The sequence below is a fragment of the Solanum verrucosum genome, unplaced genomic scaffold (assembly GCF_900185275.1).
Source record: "Solanum verrucosum unplaced genomic scaffold, falcon-dt-bn FXZP01000307.1, whole genome shotgun sequence".
Lineage (NCBI taxonomy): Eukaryota > Viridiplantae > Streptophyta > Magnoliopsida > Solanales > Solanaceae > Solanum > Solanum verrucosum.
Genome location: NW_026020264.1, coordinates 1,244,957 through 1,264,134, shown reverse-complemented (window position 1 = coordinate 1,264,134; position 19,178 = coordinate 1,244,957). Strand labels below are relative to the sequence as shown.

The 19,178-nt window shown below is 35.4% G+C and overlaps 2 protein-coding genes across 2 annotated transcripts; both read left to right on the top strand.

The window, feature by feature from the left end:
• Positions 1 to 1,113: 1,113 nt before the first annotated feature.
• On the top strand, positions 1,114 to 2,033 carry LOC125833738 (uncharacterized). The gene has a single exon (XM_049512926.1). It carries the CDS (start codon positions 1,138 to 1,140, stop codon positions 1,936 to 1,938), a length of 801 nt encoding a protein of 266 aa, XP_049368883.1. The 5' UTR covers positions 1,114 to 1,137; the 3' UTR covers positions 1,939 to 2,033.
• Positions 2,034 to 10,587: 8,554 nt separating this feature from the next.
• On the top strand, positions 10,588 to 11,298 carry LOC125833749 (uncharacterized). Its single transcript, XM_049512936.1, has one exon. The coding sequence runs from the start codon at positions 10,588 to 10,590 to the stop codon at positions 11,296 to 11,298; it is 711 nt and encodes a 236-aa protein (XP_049368893.1).
• The last annotated feature ends 7,880 nt before the right edge of the window (positions 11,299 to 19,178 follow it).

Genomic DNA, 19,178 nt, shown 5'->3' with positions numbered 1-19,178 from the left:
AAAAGAAACGAAGGAAGTATTATTTTTCTTTTAGTCACATTTTATTCTAAATAAAAATATTGCTTTTAAAGAACTCTAATCTTGTTTCTTTTATTTTAAAATCACTTTCACTAAAAAATAAATAAAAATAGATTGTTTTTTCTTTATCTCATTTTATCAATTAATTTAGTATAACTATATGTATTTTTTTAACCCGTAGGATAGGTCAGATATATATCATAGTAACCCAACCCATCATTAATTTCATTTGGATAATTTTAGTAAAAAATATTTGTTTTTCTTAAATTTTTTTAATTGAAGTAGGATAAACATTTGCTAATGAAAAATATATTATTAGGAAAAAAATGTGTTTAGAAAAACTGAAATATTATATTTATTTGATAAGGGGCATTTTTGACTCTTTAAGTAACAATATGAACAGTTTTGAACCAAACTAGTGACCTGAAGGACCTTTTTAGACTAAACTATTAATTGATTGCATTTTTGTTTAGTTTCATATAGTTCAAAGACATTTTTAATCTGATCACATCCACCTTGAGAAATATGGTAACACTAGAACGACGACAGATCGAAGGATGAGGATATATCAAACAAATATATGATTGTTCGTCTGGCAAGTTAATTAGTATTAAGATGCTGCAATAATCAGACTCCAAAAGTCTGATACAGATTGGAACAAGCTCTAAATGAACTAGTAGTCGACTAGCACTACGTACGAAAATGATTGATGAAATGCCTACTTGCAAGTGCAGAAAGTCTACCAAAACTTCCATGAACCTCACACAATTAACTTGTGAATACGAAGATGCTCCGCGCCATTTTAGTCAAAGTCAAAACATGAAGATGCTCAGCTCCATTTTAGTACGTAGTCAATTGATAACAGCTAGTCAGTCAATATGATAAAGATGTTTAAATATACTTTTGCATAACAATTTGGCCAAATTGTTAATGTCGGAGACGACTTAGTAAAAGAAAAAAAGAAATTATGGAAGCAAAGTCGTCTAAAGGAAGCAACGTGGCCAAGTTATTGCATCGTAAAGTTGAATTAAAATATCTATAAATGTATATCACTTGCAACTAACTCTCCAATATATATATATCCATTATATTGCACAATAAAATTACAAGGAGAAAAAAATGGGAAGACAAAACCGGGGTACAAATGCGGGACCTCAAGATAAACAACACTTCAGCCATTCCCACATCTTGAAACTAATTGTCAATCCAACTGAAACAGTACTCACTTGCAATGCTTGTGAACAACCAAACAATACTAACAAGCCTTTCTACGGCTGCAACACCTGCCAATACTTCCTCCATGAAAACTGCTTCAACGCTCCGCGTTTTCTCAATCACTCGTCTCATCCTGCCCACCCTTTGACCCTTCTCCCAAGTGCGACTTATTCGAGTTGTTCCTTTACTTGCAAGGCTTGTGACTCTGCTGGCATTGGATTTTGCTTTAGCTGTGCTTGTTGTGAATTTGATATCCACTTGCAATGTGCATCTTGTCCGAGTTTGATACTTGTTGATAAACACCCGCATCAATTGGAGCTCAACTTCGGTTCTCCTTACGAAGACAAGGATAGTGAATATGTTTGCGATATCTGCACTGAAATAATGAACAAGGAGAATTGGTTGTACTATTGCGGTGGCTGTGATTTCGCGTCACACTTGCAGTGTGTGATTACTAGTCCTGAAGTCGGTGTTTTCGCCAAACAGCAGCGTCCAGTTCCAAATCCAAATTCAAATTCAAATTCAAATCCAAATCCAAACCCAAACCCAAATAGAAATCCAAATGCAAGAGTGGAGATGATAAATTCAGCAAATGAAGCTGATGAACAGATAATGGCAGCTCAACTTCGTGCTCAGATTGCGGCACGAGGAAGAGAGGCTTGTCTGGACTTGATGACACCACGAAGACGATACGGTTACTATTAACTCTATCATCGTGATAAGAAAATTGTTTAAGCTCAAATTATGTTGTCTTTTAATTGCAAAATAAATGTTTTGGTGTGTTATTTCTCTTTCTGATCACTCTCTTCAATATCAAATGTTAGTACTATTTCCAATTATAAGTTGTCAATGTTCACTCTAAGAAAACAAAAAGGAATTACTAAGAATCATATATACTAAATTGTTTCCGATAATTCAAATAAATTATTGGTCCTAATACATATACAAAGTTTGAGCCAAAATTAGTGAGTTTGCCGAAACCATATTTTTTACCGTGCATCTGCCGTTGTTGTCAAACGAAATTTTAGATTACAAAGTAAAAGGAGCAGAAATAAAATAGGTGCATTTGAACTTGGGCGTAGAATAATAAGATTAAATTCCCAATTTGACTATGCTTTTAAGCGTTAGTTTTCCCTTGTAAACCACACTCTTCGCAACAATGTTCCAAACACGATTTGTGCGCACCAACAGACAGTAGAACTAACATCCACTAGCCCTATAACACAAAGGTTAAAAGTGCATTGCTCTGTATCATTTGTCCTAAAAATTCATTGAATGTTATTATAAAAGGGGCAGAGCTAGAGTAATGTTTGTTATAGTTTTGGTCGAATCGATCGGTAGCTTTAATTGCATTATTTGTCCTAAATATTTATTGAATGTATACAAATTATTGATTTAGTACCTACAAATTTAACAAGATTAGAGTCCAAAAACAACAATCATAAAATTCCAACTCAGCAAAAACATGACACCAAAAAGGCTAAAAGGATTAAGAAGTGAGAATCAACTTGAGAAGCTCGATAAAAGCCTGAGAATCAAGGGCAACCCGGTGCGAAAGCATTCTGTATTCACTGAGGGTCCGGAAAAGGATCGTACTCCAACGTTCAGAAGATTATCAATACAGACTATTAATCAAGTGTTAATCAATAGTCAGCACTAGGATAATGAATGATAAAATGCCAACTTGCTAATAGGAAAAAGTCTAACAGTGGACTTTTACACGTAACATCCATGAACCTCAATACAGTTGACTTTCCAAAGTTATCAATTTGCCGAAATCTGTGGATCTTATTTTACAGTTTATATCACTGAGATGACAACCTATAAATCTAGATAGACCTTCTACTCTCTTTTTTTCATTCGGTGTTCCGTGTTCGATATTCATAGTGCCTCACGATTAATTTTGGATTCCCATACGAAAGTCCAACTTTGGCGGTAAAACATTCTCTAACATTAAAGGTGATTCTATATATACTCAAGGCTCAAACTTGACACCTGAATAAAAAAATACTTATCACTACATCACAATCGATACTAATCAAATAGAGCTTATGAGAGAGATAAGAAAATGAACAAGGAAGTTTTAGTGTATGTCAAATTATACGAAGATGCTCGCCATTATTTTAGTAGCCAATGATAACAGCGCTAAGTCAGTCAATATGCTTACAGATATTTAATTTAAACAGACTTTTGAATAACAATTGGCCAAATTGTTTGTTCTCCAGACTTAATAAAGTTTTTTAAAAAAAAGTTGTTTGTTCTCCATGTTATTAACTTGTTAGTATAGTTGAATTAGTATCTATAAATGCACAACAAAATTGCAAGGAAAAATATAACACAATGGGAAGACTGAATGGTAAAGTTATCAATTTACCGTAACATCCATGAACCTCAATACAGTTGACTTCCCAAAGTTATCAATATGCCGAATTTAGTGGATCCAATTTTACAGCTTAATCACAGAGACGACCACGTATATATATATACATATATATATATATATATAATCCAATCGCCACACGACTAAATTCGGATTCACATTGAAAAATCTCATGTTTGGGGTAAAATATTCTCAAACATTAAAGGCGATTCTATTTGTAGGGCTCGAACCCAAGACCTAAAAAAGGAGTACTTAGAAGGGCAACATTTAGACGCTGTCAAATTATAGGAAGATGCCCACCATTATTTTATGTAGCCATTCAATAAGAGCGCCAAGTAAGTCAACATGCTTACATATATACTTTTGAATAGCAACTGGCCAAATTGTTGCTATTAATAAAGGGGAAAAAACATGAATGCAAAGTGGTGGAAGGAGACAATGTGGCCATGTTAACTTGTGAATACGATTATACAAAGATGCTCGGCGCCATTTTAGCCAAAGTCAAAACACAAAGATGTTCGGCCCCATTTTAGTACGTAGCCAATGTATAACAGCTAGTTGTTAATGTCGGAGACGACTTATTAGTTAGTAAAAGAAAAAGGAAATATGCATCGTGTTAAATTAGGTCTTAGGCCTAACTCACACCCCAAAAGCTAGCTCAAAGGGAGGAGGATTGTCCAAGCCTTATAAGGAGTCCACCCATCTCATTAACTACCGATGTGAGACTTTTGTCATTCTTTAACACCCCACCTCACGCCCAGTGCTTAGCATCTGGTGCGTGGGCAATTTTGATTTTGGGGGCCCAACATCGGGTGAGACGGGCCCTGCTCTGATACCATGTTAAATTAAGTCTTAGGCCTAACTCACACCCCAAAAGCTAGCTCCAAGGGAGGAAGATTGCCCAAGCCTTATAAGGAGTCCACCCATCTCATTAACCATCGATGTGGGACTTTTGTCATTCTTTAACACATCGAAGCAAAGTCGTCCAAACGAAACAACGTCGCAAAGTTATTGTATCATATAGTTTAATTGAAATATCTATAAATATGCAGCTACGTAACTCTCCAATGTATCTCTACTATATTGCACAACAAAATTGCAAGGAAAAATATAACACAATGGGAAGACTGAATGGGGATACAAATGCGGGTAAACAACACTTCAGCCATGACCACATCTTGAAACTAATTGCCAATCCAACTGAAACTCTCACTTGCAATGCTTGTGAGTAGGGCTGGCAAAATGAGTTATAAATCTGGGTATCCATTCATTTTTACCCATTTAAAATGGGTTGGGTACCCAATACTTTTAAAATGAGTCAAATATGAGTCCAACTCATAATACCCATTTAAAATATGGGTACTTAAATGGGTAAAATGGGTAAATAGAAAGGCCTATTCACTGTAAGAGAAAAAATAGGGCAGAAATTTGAAACCCACACAAACCAAAATTGCCTCAGCTTTTCATCGTCTTCCATCAACCAACATTGTCTCAGCTCCGGCGATTTCTCCGGTGAGACTCTCTCCTTCGTCTTTACTTCTATCTCCGTCTCTATTTTCTCCTTTTCTATTTTTGTTGTTGTTGTTGTTGCTGTGGTACTCTGCTTTGCTGTTTTGATTGATTTGATGGTAGACTTTCTACCTGTTTCTTTTAGTTCAACTTTTAGATCTAGTTAGTGATGCATGTGTAAATACAACTTCTAGTCATGGGTACAACTACTTCTTAACCCTGCCTATCTGAGCATACCTGCTCCAAACCCAAATGAAGAAAGAGGGCTATGGTAGGTTGAAGGCCAAAGAAGTAGTTCCCTCAATAGTGTGAAATAGCTATGGATGATCCACAGAGACATAGTCTGTGAAAAGCTAAAGTAACTTTTGGTTCATTTCATATTCTTACCTTATTGATTGTGCTGCTATGAGTTGATTTTGTTATTTGTATGTATGGCTCATTGTTTATGATTTGTAAAATTAGGGTGATATGTCGATAGAAGGCAATGAAGAGTCTTGTGAACGAAGTACTGCAACTTCGTTGATACGAGCAAAAAGGAAAACATCTGTTGTTTGGGATTATTTTATTAGACTTAAGCCTAATTCTATTGACGGAAAGTATGAAGTTCAATGCATGATCTGTAAAAAAAAATTTGCAATGGGCCCTACATTTGGAACAACAAATCTAAAGCGTCATTTGGAGAAACATAACCCGGATAAGGCTAAAGAGGGTCAAAATGAGCCAATAGATCAAAAAACTTATCGAGAGAAGATGTCATTGGCTATATGTAGGCATAATTATGCTTTCAGTTTTGTAGAGCACAAAGGCATCAGGGATATTCATTCGTATTTAAATCCAATAGCGAGGCATATATCAAGAAACACAGCCAAGTCGGATATCTTGAATTTGTATGCTAGAGAAAAAGAACTTTTAAAAGCTGAACTTGCATTGATTTCTAGTAGAGTGTGTTTGACATCTGACATGTGGACTTCATTAGTATCTAATGGCTATATGTGTGTAACAGCTCATTATGTGAACATAAATTGGGTTCTTCAGAAAAGGGTTTTGATTTTTCGTCATGTTCCTCCTCCACATTCGGGTGTAGTTTTAGGTCATTTTTTGATTGATTTTCTTAAAGAGTGGGGAATCGAAAAGAAAATCTTTGCCCTTACTTTAGATAATGCTACTTGCAATAAAGGTGTGGTTGATGTTTTGAAGAATCATTTGTCTTTGATGCGTTCACTAGTTTGTGAGGGAAAGTTTCTTCATGTTCGTTGTGGAAATCACATTCTTAACTTAATTGTTAAGGCGGGTTTAGCGAAGGTTGATGCAGCTATTGGAAAAATTAGAGAAGGTGTTAAGTATATCAAGAATTCAGAAGTAAGACTAGAGAAATTTGCGGAGTGCCTTAGTAACCTTGGTCTACCATGTTCTAAAAAACTACGCCAAGATGTGCCTATTCGATGGAATTCAACCTATCAAATGATTGAAAGTGCTCTTCTGTATCAGCAGACATATATTCATTATGACTTGGTTGATCCTGATTTTAGACATGGCCTTTTTGAAGATGAGTGGAAAAAGGTTGAGATTGTAGCTACATTTTTGAGGCCATTCTATGATATCACAACTTTATTTTCTGGATGCAAGTACCCCACAGCAAATTTGTATCTTCCTAATATATGGAGAATTGAAATGCTATTGGTAGAACACAAAAGAAGTAAAGATCCAATGATGACTGAGATGGCCACTTCTATGTTAAAGAAGTTCAAAAAATATTGGGAGTCATATAACATCATTTTATCTATAGCAATGGTTCTTGACCCACGATATAAACTGAATTTTGTTAAGTTTTGTTTTTCAAAGCTTAATTCTGATAGCGCTGATCAAAAAGTGAAGGTTATCGAAGATAATTTAAAGTTATTATTCGAAGGGTACTTGATACCATCTACTACAACCTCGTTGTCAACTTCATTACCAGAGGAGCATGCTTGTAGTAGTAGAAATCAAATGACTGAAGCATTTGAGGAGTTTGATATGTTTCAAAGTCAGTTAGAGTCGAGTACCAGTAAAACACAATTAGAGTTATATTTGGAAGAAGCTAATGTTGATCGTAAAACAAATCCGAATCTAGATGTACTTGGATTTTGGAAGGATAACAAACTAAGGTATCCAGAACTTTCATTAATGGCACGGGATGTTTTGAGTGTGCCCATCACTACAGTAGCCTCTGAATCTGCATTTAGCACCGGAGGTCGTGTCATTGGAAAGTTTCAAAGTTCTATTCTTCCTGCAAATGCTGAGGCGAAACTATGTACTAGGGATTGGATTTGTGGACAAGAAGGTAAAATTATCTTCTCTAGTTTCATTTGTTTCATTTAATATAGTGAATTTGCATTTAGAACTGTAATGACTTGTTTTTTAAAAAATTGTTGAAGATCTTGATGGATTCAAATCAGATTCTGATGAAGATGAGATTGTTGTTGACCTTCAACCTTATGTTGATAAACTTAGAGGTAAGACCTGAGAGCAACTCATATTTTTCTGCCTTTCTTTTATATTGTTCTTAGTACTTTCTGTTGTTAATAACAGTTTATGATCAACTATTCTTATCTTTCTGAACTTAGATATGTAACTTCAAATTTATTAAAATGTATAATGAAAGTAACTTCACATTTATTAGAATGTGTAATGAAAGTAACTTCACATTTATTAGAATGTGTAATGAAAGTTTCTGCATACCTACGAATTACGATCTTATTTTTTTTGTTTTCTTTTTCTGTCAGATCATCATATCTCAAAGGACAATCCACAATAGCAGAAATCATTGAGAGTTTGTGAAAATTTTGTTGGAACTGGTGGCCTTGTAGGTGCAGCATTTTCGTCTTTTTAGAGTTAACATGCTGCCGAGCAATTAATTGTGGATCTCCAGTTGATCAGTTGGCGGAAGCAGGATTAACACCATCTCATATTGCAGCAACAACATTTAACATACTTGGACAAACCATTGAGTTTGATTGAGTAGAAAACAAAATAACTTTCTGTAAAGTTCACAAATGTATCTCTTTTTTCCAATAACAATTTTGGTGGATTAGGCAGACTTAATTGTCATTTGACAAAAGTGTTCTAGTCACAATTGTTTGATTTAGTTATCTGCATTATCCAAATTGATCATTTTATGTCTTTAAATGCTTTATGACTTGGTCATTTTGGAGCTCATTGAGCATGCGAGAAGCTTGACTCATGGAATAATATGGGTAATATGGATACCCATATTATCCATTGGGTAACTCGTTTTTTACCCATTTAAAATATGAGTCGAGTCGAGTATTTTACCCATTTCTATTAAACTCGTTTTTGATCGACTCATATTCGACTTGACCCGCTCGTTTGCCACTCCTACTTGTGAGCAACCAAACAATACTAACAAGCCTTTCTACGGCTGCAACACCTGCCAATATTTCCTCCATGAAAACTGCTTTAATGCTCCGCGTTTTCTCAATCACTCGTCTCATCCTTCCCACCCCTTGACCCTTCACCAAATTCCGCCTTACGCGGGTGGTTCCTATTTGCAGTGCTTGTGGCTCTGTTGGAAATGGATTTTGCTATAACTGTGCTGATTGTGAATTTGATCTTCACTTGCAATGTGCATCCTGTCCGAGCTCCATACTTGTTGATAAACACACCCATCAATTGGAGCTCCACTTCGGTTGTCCTGACGAAGACAAGGATAGCAAATATGTTTGCGATATCTGCTTTGTAACGATGAGCAATGACAATTGGTTGTACTATTGCGCTGGCTGTGATTTTGCGTCACACTTGTACTGTGCGATAACTAATCCTGAAGTCGGTGTTTTCCCCAAACAGCAACATCCAAATCCAAATCCAAATCCAAATTCAGGTCAGAATTCGAATTCAAATTCAAATTTAAATCCAAATGCGGCGGTGGAAATGATAAATTCAGTGAATGCTGCTCATGAGCGGCTTATAGCAGCTCAAATTCGCGCTCAGATAGAGGCACGAGGAAGACGGGCTGCTCTGGACTTATTCTAGGCATACAATTACATATATCTAATGCTTCCACTTTGGCCTTCTTCTGTTTTTATATTGCAAAATAAATGTTTTATTGTTGTTATCATGTTATTTCTCTTTCAAATTTGTATCTTTAATCATCAAGTTTCTCCATTTTTGTTTTGGTTACTATGTTTATCGATTATAAACTAGTGTTTGATTTTTCCCTTTTTTGTTCTGTTTTCTTGGGTCCAAAATTAATGCCTTTGGCAGAATGATAACCATGTCAGTCCTCTCTTAGCAAAAACATAATTCTATTTGTGAGAAGGGATTAGTACTTTAATTCGGAGTTTATTTCTTGGATGACACCCCATTCATAATTATAACATCAGGAAGTTATTTTTTTGTCGAAGAAAATTGAATTAGAGAAAAAATATAATTTTATGAGATAATAATTAAGTATAAATTAGGTGATAATCAGAGATACAAGGATGAGAATCAAACAGACATGATTATTCGCCTGACAAGATAATTAGTACCGGCTCTTTCATTTTATGTGTCATTTTTTCTTTTTTAATCTATTTCAAAAAGAATGTTACCTTAGTATAATCAGTAACAATTTAGCTTTAAAAATTCTCTTTAGTGAAATGATTTGTAATCACACAAGTATCCAAAAAATGTTTTAGACCACAAATTTTAAAAGTTTTTTTTTTCTTAAACACCATGTCAAATCAAATGGTGTCAGTATGCCACATTTTACAAAATAAAATATGCTGCCAGTATGCCACATTTTACAAAATAAAATAAAATTGAGGGTAGGGGAAAGGATTATGGAGAGGTGAATACAATGTGGGGAATCGAACCTCATCAACAAGGGGAGAGTTAAAATAGCCAACCAACTAAGCTACAAAGATTCTCGTATACCACATAAAATGAGACGTAGAAAGTATTAAGAAGCTTCAATAATCAGACTCCAATATTATCTGATACAGATTAGAAGAATTTCTAAATGAAGTAGCAGTCGACCAGCCTTACGAAAATGATTGATGAAATCCCAACTTGCAAAGAGCAAAAAGTCACATTGCGGATAAAACGGTCCCTAATATAGGTAATTTTTTATTCAAGAAAATTTGAATCCAAGATATTTAATTAAGGATGAAAGAGTACTTACCCGTCCACCACAATCATGATTGTTTCAACACATTTAATTCATGAATACGAAGATGCTTGGCCCATTTTAGTACGTACCAGTTAGTCAATCAATTGGCCAAATTGTTAATGTCGGAAACGACTTATTCGTTAGTAAAAGAAAAAGGAAATATGCATCGAAGCAAAGTCGTCCAAACGAAACAACGTCGCAAAGTTATTGTATCATATAGTTTAATTGAAATATCTATAAATATACAGCTACTTAACTGATCTCCAATGTATCTCTACTATATTGCACAACAAAATTACAAAGAACAAAAAAAAACACAATGGGAAGACTGAACGGGGGTACAAATGTGGGTAAACAACACTTCAGCCATCAACACGTCTTGAAACAAATTGTGAATCCAACTGAAACTCTCACTTGCAATGCTTGTGAGAAACCAAACAATAGTAACAAGCCTTTCTACGGCTGCAACACCTGCCAATATTTCCTCCATGAAAACTGTTTTAATGCTCCGCGTATTCTCAATCACTCGTCTCATCCTTCGCACCCATTGACCCTTCACCAAATTCCGTCTTACGCGAGTGGTTCATATATTTGCAATGCTTGTGGCTCTGTTGGAAATGGATTTTGCTTTAACTGTGCTGATTGTGAATTTGATATTCACTTGCAATGTGCATCCTGTCCTAGCTCCATACTTGTTGATAAACACACGCATCAATTGGAGCTCCAATACAGTTATCCTGAGGATAGCGAATATGTTTGCGATATCTGCTCTGTAATGATGAACAAGGACAACTGGTTCTACTATTGCGGTGGGTGTGATTTCGCTTCACACTTGAACTGTGCGATAATTAGTCCTGAAGTCGGTGTTTTCCCCAAACAGCAGCGTCCAAATCCAAGTCGGAATTCCCATGCGAATGCAGCGGTGGAAATGATAAATTCAGTGAATGATGATCATGACCGGCTTGTAGCAGCTCAAATTCGTGCTCAGATCGACGCACGATCAAGACGAGCTATGCTGGACTTAATCTAGGCACACAATTACATATATCTAATGCTTCCGCTTTGGCCTTCTTCTGTTTTTATTGCAAAATAAATGTTTTATTGTGGTTATGTTTTTTCTCTTTCATAATAAATAATATTTATCCGTCTATCACAATACTTAGCTTATTGATCAAATTGAGCTTGTAAACGAAAGGAGAAACTGAATAAGTAAATTAATTAATCAGGCAAAATTTTAGTGTATACAAAAAGTAAAGTAAATTATGAAAAAGTTGCTTGATATGATTTGGTTATATCCTTTTATCAACCCTTAGATCCAAAGGTTAGAAACCTGCTTAGTGATTGTAGTTGAAAGGGCGGGAGTTTAATTATTCCTGATAATTCAAATAAAATATAGGTCGACAAACAAATTAGTAAAATATGAATTTGAACTTCAGTAGAGAATAATAAGATTAATTTCACAGCTTAATTATGCACGCTACGTTTTACTGAACCCAAATCATCGCAACAGTGTTCAAACGGTGATTTTGTGCACAGCAATTGGGAGTCGAACTAATAAATTCACTAGCACTATATATTAATAACACAATTAATAAGGAAATTCAGGAAAGATACCCATCATTATTATTTTGTCCATTACTTCTACAAAAACAAATGAATATGAGAAGCTAGGATCACTAAAAGTGATCTTTAATGACAATAGTTTATTTATTGCTAAATATATTTATTAGAGATAATTAACACTCTTTGTAAATGTTTTTTGTGGGATTTGAGATCTTTTGAAAGAATGGGTAAGGAAAATAGGTTAAATGTTTATTGGGTTAGGTTTTTAGACGGGTCAGAGCATGGGTTTAAAATGGGGAATGAGTTTTTTAAAAGAATTCAGGTTAATTTAAGTCAATTTGGGGATTTCCATCAACATAGGGACATAAATGATGAAATTAGTAACGGCAAGGGTAAGAATAACTTCATTTTAACGGTAAGGACATAGTCAACTAATAAACCAAAGTTGAGGGATATTTTTGACCCATTTTCCTAAATTAAAATTCAATATTATTTGTCCTAAAAATTCATTGTATGTGTACAATTATCAATTTATAATCTAATAATTTAATAAGATTAGAATTTAAAACCACAAATTTAATAAGGTTACCTTGTCCACAACAATTGAGGCAAGGACTAAAACTGCAATAGACCTATAACAAAATGATTGAATGTACAATTTTTCCTGAATAACAGATGAACAAGACATTGGAGAGTTCATGTGAAAGCAATTTTCGACTTAAAGATCTAGACTACAAGTTTAGTTAGTTGCAATAACTAAAATTTCAAGGTCCAGAAAATGAATTAAAATTAATAAAGGTTAAATGAATTATGAGTCAAAAGTCAGCAGTATGACTATGAATAATGGGAATATGAAGCTGAAAATATCAAAAAGTCAACTTTATCGTAACATCCATGAACAGAATACACAGTTGACTTCCAAGTTTCCTTAGTTTTTTTTGTCCTCCCAAGTTGGCAATTTGGCAAATTGGTGGATCTACCTTATTATTTATATTTTAAATGACCACCTGTAAAGCCGAATAGGACTAACACGTATTTTGTATTACTATTACTTTGTACTTGTTGAATTCAAGCATAATCGTCTTATTTAAAAAAGTGTAAATTAGTTACTCCCTCTGTCTCATTTTATATGATACATTTTGGACTTTGTGATTCAAACAAGTCTATTTTTAATCGTAAATTTTTTATATATCTTTTAAATATTTTGAATTATCAATTATTGGGACTTATAGTACTTTTTATGTAGTTTACAATGATATAAATTTCATTTTAAATAATTTGAAGATCCTATAAGCAAATTCTCGGTCAAATTTAAACTGTTTGACTCTCGAAAAATGAAACGTATCACATAAATTGGGACGGAGGGAGTATATTTCAATGATGAGCTTGAAGCCTTTGTTTGTGAGTAAAATGTCGTGGGATCTAGTTAAGTTTTAGTATAATATAATTCAGTTGATTTTAAAGAAAAGTTTGGTGAATATTTCTACTCTTTCCTTTTCAATTTGCATGTATATATAGTTTTTGTTTTTGTTTGTTTTTTTAAAAAAAGAATGTCTTTTTCTTATTTTTGGTAATTCTTTAATTCTAAATTTTTGTGACATGTTTAAGACGATAAAATTAAAGGATATTGTAACACATTTTTGACATATCTTTAATTAGTTTAAGTTCAAAATTTAAAAATCTTTTTTATTTTCTTAAACTTTATATTAAGTAAAAATCAGACAAACAAGTTTAAGAGATTAACGCCGTCCATGCAACACTTCAAATTAAGAAACAAATTAAAGTAGCTTTGTCCTACTTACAAAGCAACAAGAACTGGTTTTAGAATTATAGTAGGTGTGGTTTGGAACTGGTCTCAAAGAAGCAACACATAGTGATAATCAGTGGCGGAGCCAGAATTTTCAATAAGGGGGTTCAAAATCTAAAGAAATAGACACATGAAGTAGCCGAAGGGGGTTCGATATCTACTATATATACCTAAAAAAATATTACCATGTATAAATAATATAATTTTCCGCCGAAAAGGGTTCGGATGAACCCCCTAGCAATAAGGTGGCTCCGCCACTGCTGATAATATGAAGAAGAAAAATAATAGCAAAGCTACCTTAGGCAAAGAATGGTCAGGTGCACACCCTTAAAACAACTCATAAGAAAATTTGCATATTGTTCACCAAATTCTACATTATGCACTTTAGTCAATTTTATAGTTAAAAGTATGTTATTTTTATTAGGAAAATATATGTAGTTCATATCGAAATAATGATGGATTTTGCAATACAAAATTTATATGAAATATTTTGGGATAAACGTGCAACGCACGTTCCCATATCTAGTATTATACTAAAAATGGAAAGCCACAAAACTAAAAGTTAAAATACCATTTTACCTCTATCATAATTAAAAATGTTATAAATATCTAATAAGTTAACTATTAAGTAATTAAAATATTTTCACAACATTTTCACCTCATAACTTAATTGCAAGCTAAAGAGTTATAAAGTGAACATATTCATCTGTAAGTTACAAAGTGACCCATTAATTATCTAATTGATTATGATATTATGGATAAAGACTATGTCATAAATGTTACTCTTGTAACAGTAAAAACTTGGAGGGCCAAATCAATATATATAGAAACTTATGAAAATTTTGTTATGAAAGAGGGTGAAACTATCTTTGAGATGAACTCCAGGTTCACCTCCATCACCAACGAGTAAAGGTGCCTGAGTGAGCCTATCCCTATCAGCAAGCAAGTTCACAAGATTCTCAAGGTCCTTCCTACATCTTGGGAAAGCAAGGTGGATGCCATAACTAAAGCTAAGGACCTGATGACTCTTCCCATGGATGAACTGATTGGGAACCTTCAGACCTACGAGCTAAACAAGAAACAGGGAACGACGGTGAAGGAAAGAAAGAAGGTGAAGTCCATTGCCTTGAGAACATCTCAAACTGAGTCAACTGAAGAAGAGGATGAGATGGCATATGTAACTAGAAGATTTCAGAAAATCATAAAGAAGCATGGAGGCTTCCAAAAGAAAACCTCTTCCAGAATAGCTACTGCAAATGATCTCTGCCATAAATCTGGCAAGCTTGGTCACTTCATGAGAGACTGCCCCAGTCAAAAGCAGAAAACTCATGATGCCAGACCTCGCAAGAGGGACCTGGTCCCCGACAATGCTCGGAGGAAGGCTCAAGCTGATCAGTTGGTAAGAAAAGCCTTTGTTGTATGGGGAAATGATTCAAGTGAGTCAGAAGAAGATGCAGAAAGCCATAAGGATGTTTCAATGATGGCAATTGAACATGATGAAAGTATTTACAACTTCATGTTCTCCTTGATGGCTAAATCTGATGATGATGAAGATCCAGATGAGGTAACTCTCTTTAATCTTAAGGATGATCTAGATACTTTTCCTGTTGAAAAATTGAGGAAACTTGCTGCCCTGCTTATTGATTCTGTTGATGAACTAACCACTGAAAACTTAATGTTGAATGAAAAATTAAGTTTGTATGAGGGTGAGAATTCAGCTCTCATGTCTCAAGTTTCTGAAATGAGTTTAAGGTTAGGTACTCTAGAAGCCAGCAACATAACTCCTGAGAAGGATCCTGGCACTACAGTGGGTGGAAAGAGAAAGCTTAGTAGCTTTAGGAAGAATTGGAAGAAACACTTAAAATTTCTGAGTATAAGCTAGTTGTTTCACTTGAAACTAATTCCCAACTGAGAAAGGATCTGAGTAGAATCAAGGAGGAGCTAAGCCACTCTCTAAGGTGGACCGATTCCTCTAAGATCCTATCTAACCTGTCTAATCAGAGTTTCAATGGAAATAAAAGGCTAGGATATAGACCAATAGAACCTCCCTATAACCCTCATAGCAAATATGTGTCTTTATCTGACAATTTGTTGTGCACTCACTGTGGGCGTAATGGTCATCTAAAAGAAAAATGTGAGAATCTGAGAAACGCAAAGGAAAAACATGTGAAATTTGTTTGAAAACAATGATAAAAGGGAACACAAGGGACCTGGTCTCCGCTATCGTTTCAGTAAGAACACTTTGCCCCTGGATAAGAAGGTTTCTTATTAAGCCTTTTGATAATTATTGGGAACTCCGTTTGAAGTGGGTTCCTCAATCTAACAAGTGATTCTTATGTAGAAGAGAGGAAGGAGTCAGTGTTGGTACATGGACAGTGGATGCTCAAGGCATATGACCGGAGATACTTCAAACTTCCTCTCTTTGAAAGCACACCATGGTGGTGGTGTGTCATTTGGTGGTGGAAAGAAGGGTTTTATTCTTGGTATTGGCAGACTAGGGAGATCTGCTGATAATTCTATAAATAATGTACACTATGTGGAGGGTCTAAAATACAATTTTTTAAGTATTTCACAAATCTGTGACAAAGGGAATGAAGTCAAGTTCATGGCCGAAAAATGTTTGGTTACAAACTGCATTACCAAAAGGGTTGTCATGTCTACGACAAGAGTCAAATATATGCATGTTGCAGATCTGGACTATATTGAGAAAAATGACCTGTCATGTCTAAGTGTCCAAACCGACGAGGCAAATTTATGGCATCGACGACTGGGTCATGTAAGTATTTCTTTGCCGAACAAACTTGTTGCAGGGGACCTGGTCCGCGGACTGCCTAAATTGAAGTTTTCAAATGATAAATTTTGTGATGCATGTGCTAAAGGAAATCAGACTAAGTCATCATTCAAAGCTAAGAAGGGAATCAATACAACGAGACCTCTGGAGCTGCTCCACATGGACTTATGTGGACCTTTCAGAATCCAAAGCAGAGGAGGTAAGAAATATATTCTCGTCATTGTTGATATTTTTCCAGGTTTATTTGGAACATGTTTCTGCGGACAAAAGATAAGACAACTGGACAACTGATCACCTTTGTCAAAGCCATCCAATTGAAGATAAATTGCAAGATAGCCAATTTTAATTATGATCATGGTACAGAGTTTGAGAACTCTCAACTTAAAGGTTTATGTGCAGAAAATGGAATCAATCACAACTTCTCAGCACCGAGAACTCCTCAACAAAATGGAGTCGTTGAAAGAAAGAACAGAACTCTGGTGGAGATCATTAGAACTATGTTGATTGATTCAGGACTTGCAATGAACTTTTGGGCTGAAGCAGTTAATACAACATGCTATGTGACAAATAGATGTCTTATCAGATCTGCCATAAATAAAACCCCTATGAGCTGTTATATGACAAAAAACCTTCAATTGTGCATCTTAAACCATTTGGGTGAAAATGTTTTGTGTTGAATAATGGAAAACATGATTTGGGAAAGTTTGATCCTATGAGTGATGAGGGTGTGTTTGTTGGGTACTCATCTACAAGCAAGGCGTACAAGGTGTTTAACAAAAGAACTCTGTGTGTTGAAAAAAACGTGCATGTTAAGTTTGATGAATCTGGTATAAGGAATGAGAACAGTGAGGACTACGAGTTCTAGGAGGTGATGAACAAACAACAGGTTGATCAGGGTACAAAAGAGAAGGAAGCAAAACACTCAGGAGGACCTGGTCCCTCAGGTCCTTCACAAAAAACATTGTCTCAAAATCTTGAAGAAGATGAAGGTGATTCTGATGCTGACAGAGAAGAAGAGATTACTAGAAAGTCTAGATGGAAACATCAATCTTCACATTCACTAGACAATCTCATCTCTCCACTTGACTCAGGGATTCAAATTAGGTCTAAATCAAGAAATCTAGTAACACATTTAGCATTCATATCATCAATTGAACCCAAAAACATCAAGGAAGCCTTGAAGGATGTAGACTGGGTAACTTCAATACATGAGGAGCTTCATTAGTTTGAGAGACGCAAGGTGTGGCACCTGGTCCCTAGTCCACTTGACAGAACCATTATTGGGACCAGATGGGTCTTCAGAAACAAACTTGATGAGCATGGGATCATTACTAGAAATAAGTCAAGACCTGTGGTACAGGGTTACAATCAAGAAGAGGGAATTGATTATGATGAGACCTTTGCTCCCATGGCTAAAATGGAAGCCATCAGAATCTTGATAGCATTTGTCGCTCACATGGAATTCAAATTGTTTCAAATGGATGTCAAGAGTGCTTTCTTGAATGCGAACCTGAAAGAAGAAATATATGTCAAGCAGCCTCCAGGCTTTGAAGATGCAAACCTGCCCGATCATGTACTGAAATTGGACAAGGTTTTGTATGGTTTAAAACAGGCTCCCAGAGCTTGGTATGAACGCCTGTCAAAGTTCTTCTCACCAATGGGTTCAAGAGAGGTAAAATTGATAATACATTGTTCTTAAAATCCAGAGGTAAGGAATTGTTAATTGTGCAGGTATATGTGGATGACATCATATTTGGAGCCCCTTCAAACTCACTTTGCAAAGAGTTCGCTGATTTGATGAGTAGTAAGTTCGAAATGAGCATGATGGGGGGACTCACTTTCTTTCTAGGCTTGCAGATCAAACAATCCTCTCAAGGAACTTCAATTTGCCAAGAGAAGTACATCAAAGAGATGCTCAAGATATTCAATCTGCTCGATGCAAAACTGCTAGATACACCCATAAGCATAAGTGTAAAACTTGATGTAGATGAATATGGTGTAGAGGTAAATCAAACCATGTACAGGGGAATCATATGGTCACTTCTATACTTGACTGCAAGCAGGCCAGACATCATGTTCAGCGTAGGGATGTGTGCAAGATTTCAAGCAGCACCAAATGATTCTCACCTGAAGGCAGCCAAACGTATCCTGAGATACTTGAAGGGAACTCAGGACCTGGTCCTCTTCTACCCTACTTGTGACTCTTTTGATCTTATAGGTTATGCTGATGTTGATTATGCAGGTTTTCTGGTTAATCGAAAAAGCACATCGGGTAGCACACTTCCTGGGATCAACTTTGATTTCATGGGGAACAAAGAAGCAGAATTTTGTGGCATTGTCTACTGCAGAGGCAGAGTACGTGGCTGCTGCATCATGTTGTGTACAACTACTATGGATTAAGCAGCAGTTGGAAGATTTTGGTGTACTCACAGACACTATTCTTCTTATTTGTGATAACACTAGTGCCATGAACATGCCCAAAAATCCTGTCCAGCACAAAAGAACAAAGCACATAGATGTGAGGCATCACTTTCTAAGAGATAATGTTGAAAAGAAAAATGTAGTGATGAGGTTCTGCAAGACTGAAGATCAGCTGGCTGATATCTTTACAAAGGTTCTAAGCAAAGAATCCTTTATCAAAAACAGGATAAGGCTGACGATGCACAAATATACATGATTCCTTCACAATATTGTACAAATTTCTTTCTTGCTGACAATGCTAAGGAAGACATGTATCTATACTTGTTTT

Excerpts from the sequence above, each read along its gene's own strand:
- LOC125833738 (XM_049512926.1), top strand. The coding sequence starts at position 1,138 with ATGGGAAGACAAAACCGGGGTACAAATGCGGGACCTCAAGATAAACAA.
- LOC125833749 (XM_049512936.1), top strand. The coding sequence starts at position 10,588 with ATGGGAAGACTGAACGGGGGTACAAATGTGGGTAAACAACACTTCAGC.